This window comes from Panicum virgatum, chromosome 2N (genome assembly GCF_016808335.1).
Source record: "Panicum virgatum strain AP13 chromosome 2N, P.virgatum_v5, whole genome shotgun sequence".
NCBI classification, from domain to species: Eukaryota; Viridiplantae; Streptophyta; class Magnoliopsida; order Poales; family Poaceae; genus Panicum; species Panicum virgatum.
The window spans coordinates 48,068,719-48,075,650 of record NC_053146.1 but is presented as its reverse complement, the minus strand read 5'-3'; the positions used below and the strand labels follow the sequence as shown (position 1 = coordinate 48,075,650).

Sequence of the window (6,932 nt, the reverse complement as noted above, 5' to 3'; positions counted from 1 at the left end):
GGCCTGAGCCGCCCTTTGTACAGTCTCTCTTGTGTCTTCTTTGTTTTGTAAAGGAACCTTCCGTGGTTCTCGCCTGTACTCCCTTCTTTATTAATAGAAATAAGCACAGTCTGTGCTTGTTCGTTCAAAAAAAAAATGGTTCTACATGCACAGATCGCACTGCTCATAAAGCACAAGCAGAGGTATGCATCTGAGACTCAGGCTCTTAGTGCGACACGGAGTAACACCAGACTCGAAATGACACTCAAGTCGATTCTCCATTGAAGACTACTAGAAGAAAGTAATGTCGACGGGAACACGTCCTGCCTGCAATCCACATGAACACGAGGACGAATTTCTGCTGCCCAAAGTCCGCAGCTTTTCGGGGGTTCTCTCTCCTTTGTTTGTACATACAGTAGCTGAAAAGAAACTATCACAACGCGCTGACTTCACCACAAGGTCCGGAAACGAAGCATGCCATCCCATGCTCGCCTTCATCCCGGGCGCGCGGTGAGCGTGCGCACGCGCACGACGCGGACGCCGACACGACGTGAACTTGGCACGCCTCTGTCCTCAGACGGTCAGACCACGCATAGCAGACACGGAGACCGGCCGTGCGCGGCATGGACAATCTAGTACAAGTACAATACGCTTAACACGCAGGAGCAAGCACGAGACTTCCAATAGCAACAGACACCACACTACTGATCAAGCAAGCTAGGCTTGGAACGACCGCGCGAACGAGGGAGCATACAGGACGTAGGCGCGGGTAGTTAGTGTACTCGAACTCACAGATCACGGACCCCTGGTCGCCGCGCTCCATGTCGCAGGACACCAGCTTGCTCCTATCCCCCTGGAGGAAGTAGACCACGCCGCGGTCCGGGTGGACCCCGAGGACCCTGCAGTTGAGCCCGAACCGGTGGTCCCAGGTCACGAACAGCTCCCGGAGGTCGATGCTGTGCATGGGGACCCAGCGGCCCTTGTCGCGCTCCCACACGCGCATCCTCAGGTGGTTGTACTCGGGGGTGTTGAGGACGCGATCACCGGCTCGATGGGGGCACAGGTGCAGCCTGCCCCTGTGGTAGACGCCGCTGCTCTCGTCGCGCAGGGTCACCCCGGCGCCGCTCGCCCACCCGCACTCCCTGTACGTCCAGGCCCCCGTCTCCGACGAGTAGATCCACGCCGCGGGGCTGCGGGTGCTCCTCGTCCCGGGGTCGCTCTGGAACTCGAAGATGCGGTAGGAGCAGGAGCGCGGGGACGGCGATGCGCCGGCGAGGGCAGGGGGTGGGTCCAGCGCGAGGCGCGCGGAGGTGCACGTCGCGCCCTGGGTCGGGGGGTCCGGCACGGCGGCCAGCTCGTCGGTGGCGGGGTTGCACACGGCGTAGTTGATCTTGCCCCGCACCGAGGGGTCCCAGCTGCGGATCAGGAGGTGGCCGTTGCAGCACTCGATGCCGTAGAGGCGCGCGTGGAGCCCGGGAGAGAGCGACGCCAGGGCCGACGGGTCGATCGCGGGCGCCTCGCCGCCGCCGCCGCCGTTGCCGCCCGGGCCCGCGGGCGCGCCGGTGAACTGGAGGGACTTGTCGGAGGCCTTGTGGTTCTCGTCGCAGGTCCAGCCGATGTAGAGGAAGCCGGCGAGGGTCTGGGCCATCATCCCGCGGTGGCCGGGGCTGCAGATGAGGTCGCGCCAGTGCCGGGACACGCACCTGAAGCGGTGGAGCGACCTGGCCGGCAGCCGCGACAGGATGTTCAGGATGATGCCGTCGTTGAGCCCGGACGCGGCCGCCGGCGTCGTCGGCCTCGGCGCCTTCCATCTCGCTCCGCGACTACTGCTCCGGTGTCACGAAGGGGTCAGTCGAACGGGCGCGTGATCATATAGGCACGCGGAGGCACTGAGCTGGCGCGGTGCGCGAAACGTGAACGCTGACGCGGCTGAACCGAAGAAGCAGCCCACCAGGCTGGCGCCCACCCACCGCGGCCCGAACCGCCAAAGCCCCTTTAAATCCGCCGTTGCGTGGCTTGAGGTTTTCTTCGTTCTGCTGACGACGGGAAGGCTGTCGTTGTTTGTGCATTCTGCAGCCCGGCTTGGCTGCGAGTCTTTTGGTTATTTGTAAATTTTTTGAAGGGTACGGCAAGAGATTTACTGTATTTTTTATTAGAAGAAGAAAGATAAAAGAGATACAAATAACTTCAAACCCTAACACAATTGAAGCCTTATCAGGCCTCAAGACGACTACAAAAGAAGCAAAAGAGCTCCGACCTAGAAAAATCAAAAGCAGCAAATAACCACTACGCTATAAAATCACAAATTTCAATTATGTGTGTAGACTTGCCTCATTTCAATCTGCCTCAAACCACATCTTATCTTTTGTCATCATCTTCGAAGTGTATACAAATTTGGCAGCGGATCGTATCTTATCTTTGAGAAAATTTCTTATTTAACACCGAAAAAACTACCAGTTCCTTTCTCGGCCTTCAAAAAATGTTCATTCGCTATTTGACTCCGAGTTCAACTTTGATTCCTTACTTTGTCGGATTTTCTATCCAAGAATCTTTAAATGCCATGTGAGAAGGGTTGTGGGGTCCATAGGAGCAAAATCATCCTTTCACAGGGCATTTAACGGTTCTTGGATGGAAAATCCAACAAAATATCATATAAGGAATCAAAGTTGAACTTGGTGTCAAATATGATTTAAAAAAATTAGAACCAACAAAGGAACCGGTAGTTTTTCCAATGTCAAGTAAGGAATTTTCTCCTTATCTTTTATCATGTTCTTGATATCCCCAGCCCTCAGGTTGGAGTATGTTGTGGCCAATATACATATCCCATGAACACGTAAATAGTACGTCTATAAACATTAAGTACGGGAATAGATATCTATACACAGTGTGGCGGAATTGGAAAGAAATTTATCTATAGATTTGTCTAGATTTCTCTATAGATATATCTAGATTTATATAGATAAATCTGAAGCTCAGTCATACATGATAAAATAAAAATAAATCTTTTTATAGAAAAAAATTTATACTAAAGTACATCATATTATATGTTCACTGCAAAGATCTACTGATGTGGAGTTCAAAAAAATTAGAGTTTTAATTTTATAATTTTTTGTGATTTACTATGATTTCTTAATGATTCAGCTAAAATAAAAAAAGGAGAAAAACCGTTGTCACCTTAGCCTCAAAACCGCTTAGGGAGGTCATGTGTCCGGTATGGCTAGTCCGAGGAGTCCATACGGACGGTTCTGTTTGTCTAGGGAGAAAATGTGGATTCGTCCCAAAGTTTAGAGAGATAAAAAGGACTTTTTTCATTTTATTATAAAGTCTACTTTGCTTCCCTTAACTATCGCAAAAGTCTGATTTTCCTCCCTCAACTGCAAAACCAGATATCCACCCTCCCCCAACTATCAAAACCATTTTTTTTTACCTCCCTCAATAGTTTTATAGGTGGTTTTACATTTATTTTCATATATTTTTTCTCCCTTATCTCTTTTTCCACTCAATTGAGGCACTAAATGTGGTTCAAAAATTATAAAAATTGGCATGGTGGTAGAGGAGAGTAGGAAGAACCCAATTTTGCATAGTTAAATCTAAAAAAATTTGAAACTTAAAATTTCAAAAAAAAAGAAAGAATTAAAAGTTTATTGAATTTTTAAGACATCAAGCTGAGCTCCATCTTGGACAAAATTTGAATTGTATGACATATAGAGGTAAATCACTAGGGAATTTTTTGTGAGTATAAGTTCTATAGCAAGATTTATTATGAAGGGTCAAATTTGAGCCAAATTTTATAATTTATTTATTTTCACATAATTTAAAATATACCTAAGAATTTGCATATGTATAAATCAAATATGCAAATAAATAAAAGGATTATATTTGGCTTAAATTTGACCCTTTCTAAGAACCTTAAAATTTTTCTACCGAACCTATACTCCCAAAATTCTTTACTTATGCACCTCTAATATGTATCACACAATTCAAATTTTGTCAAAGATGGAGCTCATCTTGATGCTTTAAAAATTCAATGAAGTTTGAATTCTTTATTTCTTCAAAGTTTCAAATTTCAATTTTGTTTGAGTTCAACTTCCAAAAGTTACAAAATTGTGTTCGCTATACTATTCTCTATCACTATGCCAATTAATATAATTTTTTATCCATATTTGCTATCTCAATTGAGTGAAAAAAAAGAGAAAGAAAAAATTTATGAAAAAAAAATGTAAAAACCGCTTGTAAAATCGCCCACGGAGGTAAAACAAACAGTTTTGATAGTTTGGGGAGGCTGGATACCCGGTTTTGTAGTTGAAGGAGGAAAATCATATTTTTGCGATAGTTGAAGGAAGTAAAGTAGACTTTTTCCTTCTGAATACAGAAATCTTAATCATGGGCTTATCAACTGGCCCAACTTCAAGTCCAGTGGGCCACTGGCTACCCAGTTATTACTACAGCCCTTATGCGTGCAGCCCAGTATGGGCTGACTTGCATTTGCATGGTCAACTCCCCCGGCCTTCTACTTTGTCGCGCGTCAGCACTGCGCCGGAGCGAACGACAAGGTCTCGGCCTGCAAATCGTAGAGCACGCGCATGTCCTGCTGCACCAGGTTGCCGATCGTCGAGCCGTCGTCGCCGGAGTCCGCCAGGAGGAGGCACAGGCGGCTCCTCCTGTGGTCGTCCAGGACGTAGTTGCGCCGCGGCAGGTCGAGGTCCGCGCCCTGGAAGTGGAAGACCATCCTCGGGACCGGCACCTGCGACGTCGTCGACGACGCCCTCCGCCAGGCCTCCGGCACCATGAAGCACACCCCATCGTCGGGGCTGCTTCCGTTCGCGAACGGCAGCCTCAGATGCACCCGGAACGCCCGCACCACCTCCGCGAGCACCGCGCCCGGGAGCAGCGTGAGCGCCGTGCCGGAGTCGACGATCACACCGCCCGAGCCGTCGGGCTGGAGCGCGAACGCCGACTCCGGTATCCGCAGCCGCCTTGCGCCCACGGTCAGGCCCGTGAGGTGGACGTAGTAGAAGGTCGGGTTCTGGGGGCTCTGCAGGAGCGGCGTGGTCTGCACGGGGCCGGTGGCGTCGCCGTAGACGCCGTCGGCCAGGGACCCGAACAGGAGGGTGCTCCTCCTGCCGCTGGCGTAGGGAGTGAGGCAGTAGGAGAAGCGGCGGATGTTGAGCTGGGACACTAGCGAGAGCGGGTTCCGGCCGAAGCCCACGATGCCGGAGCCGTTGTTCAGGCTGCCGACGTTCAGGGAGCCGCACCCGAACCCGAGCGGCACGTCCAGCACGTCGCCGGACGACGACGTGAAGGTGAAGCGCTCCGTGGCGTAGACGCCCATGGTCGTCGTCCCGTCGCCGTAGTTGTACCGGTAGGTGCACGTGTCGGGCCTCAGGCAGCCGTGGCGCAGGATGTCGGAGCAGAGCGGGCCGGCGCACCGCATGGGCTCGTACGACGCCGACTGGGCCGGCGCGAACACCGGGTCCGGCTGCGCGAGGCAGCTGGTGCACGGCGCGCACTGCGTCCAGATGAGGTCGCTGCCGGTGTCGAGCAGCGCCGACACGTGCTGCGGCGGCGTGCCGATGGCGAGGTCGACGACGTACTCGAGGTCCCCCGACGGGCGCACCGGCGTGCCGCGGGACGCCTCCCGCTGCTCGCTCGCGCCGGAGAAGCGGCCGCCGCGGCTCCGCACCGCGGAGAGCGCGGCCGCCCTCGCCTTGCTCCGCTGCGCGGCGCGCCGGATGAGCTCGGGCCTGGACAGCCGCTTCCCGGCGTCGACGTGCTTCAGCGCGACGCGGACGTCTCCCGCGAACGCCGAGGCGGCCGGGGACGCGCACGCGCACGCCGCCGTCGCTACCAGGAGCAGGAGCGCGGCCAATCCCTGCTGCATGTTTAGCTCCCCGAAAATCCTCTATTAGCTCGCGCCGCCGATGCGACCTGTATATATACGCGGGGCGCGATGCTAGCGAGAGCGCTCGTGCGCAGACGGCGATGTATATTCTTGCACCGTCCTGACGCAAACGCATCGAGGCAAGCCGTGAGGGAAAGCAACGGGCAAGATTGCCCACTGGACCATTACAAAATTCGTTCGCCGATGGTGCCATGGTGGCCTGGGCACCAAAGAAGTCGGGGAATGCTCTTGGGGCACGGTACCCGGCTGCGAAGATGAGGAGAATGGTTGGCGACCTGTAACTCACCAGCTGACCGCAGGCTGCTGTCTGTGTGGCTACAACTCTTGACGTGATCGCCGAATTCTGAGGCGAGTATGCACATGTGTTGCTGCCGGCGAAAAGAGGTCCGAAGCGCGGTAGCAGTGGTGCCGGGTTACTCAAGGATCAGATATTCTAAGCCATCTGAAGCTCCATGTGTGCGGATCTAATTCGGAACTAATCGGAGTTCATTAACACGGCAAGTAAAATTTTTTTAGGAATACACGGCAAGCAGCGGAAAATATCTAGTAGAATAAGAGAGAGGGATCAGAGCATGAGCATGTGTGGATGATGCAGGCAATCCATTAGAAGATGGTTTCACAAGGGTTATGCGATTCCTTGGCCGGGCAAATCACCGCCCGGCAGGCCGTGTCCACACTACTTGTTTCGACCGGAATGTGCACTCTATTGGACTAAAGCAGCACAGCACTGAGCAAAGTTAAGCCTACGCGATGTACGCCGGCCGGCCAATTTCATCTGCACCACAAGCTGCTTCGGTTTGCCACAGAAATGTGCCCTCCTTTACATAATGGAATGCAGGTTGGTGTGATGTAACGTGACTGGAAATGTGCGCACGTAGTATGGAGGGTGCGGCAACACGCGCGTGCGGTTCGAGCTGAGCTATAAGAGCATCTCCAGGCCGGCATGGAAAATGAAGCCCCTACATTTCATTTTAGGAGCCGTAAGAGATGAGGGTCCAAAATGAGTCTCAACTCTAGCCGGGCCTGCAAATGAGGGCCTATTCGTGTGGGA

At 52.7% G+C, this 6,932-nt stretch overlaps 2 protein-coding genes across 2 annotated transcripts; both read right to left on the bottom strand.

Moving 5' to 3' along the window:
• Nucleotides 1-631: 631 nt before the first annotated feature.
• LOC120662693 lies at nt 632-1,627 on the bottom strand. Its single transcript, XM_039941788.1, has one exon. It carries the CDS (start codon nt 1,625-1,627, stop codon nt 632-634), a length of 996 nt encoding a protein of 331 aa, XP_039797722.1.
• Nucleotides 1,628-4,273: 2,646 nt separating this feature from the next.
• Nucleotides 4,274-5,965, bottom strand: LOC120660848 (aspartic proteinase nepenthesin-2-like). Its single transcript, XM_039939491.1, has one exon. It carries the CDS (start codon nt 5,858-5,860, stop codon nt 4,505-4,507), a length of 1,356 nt encoding a protein of 451 aa, XP_039795425.1. The 5' UTR covers nt 5,861-5,965; the 3' UTR covers nt 4,274-4,504.
• Nucleotides 5,966-6,932: the final 967 nt, after the last annotated feature.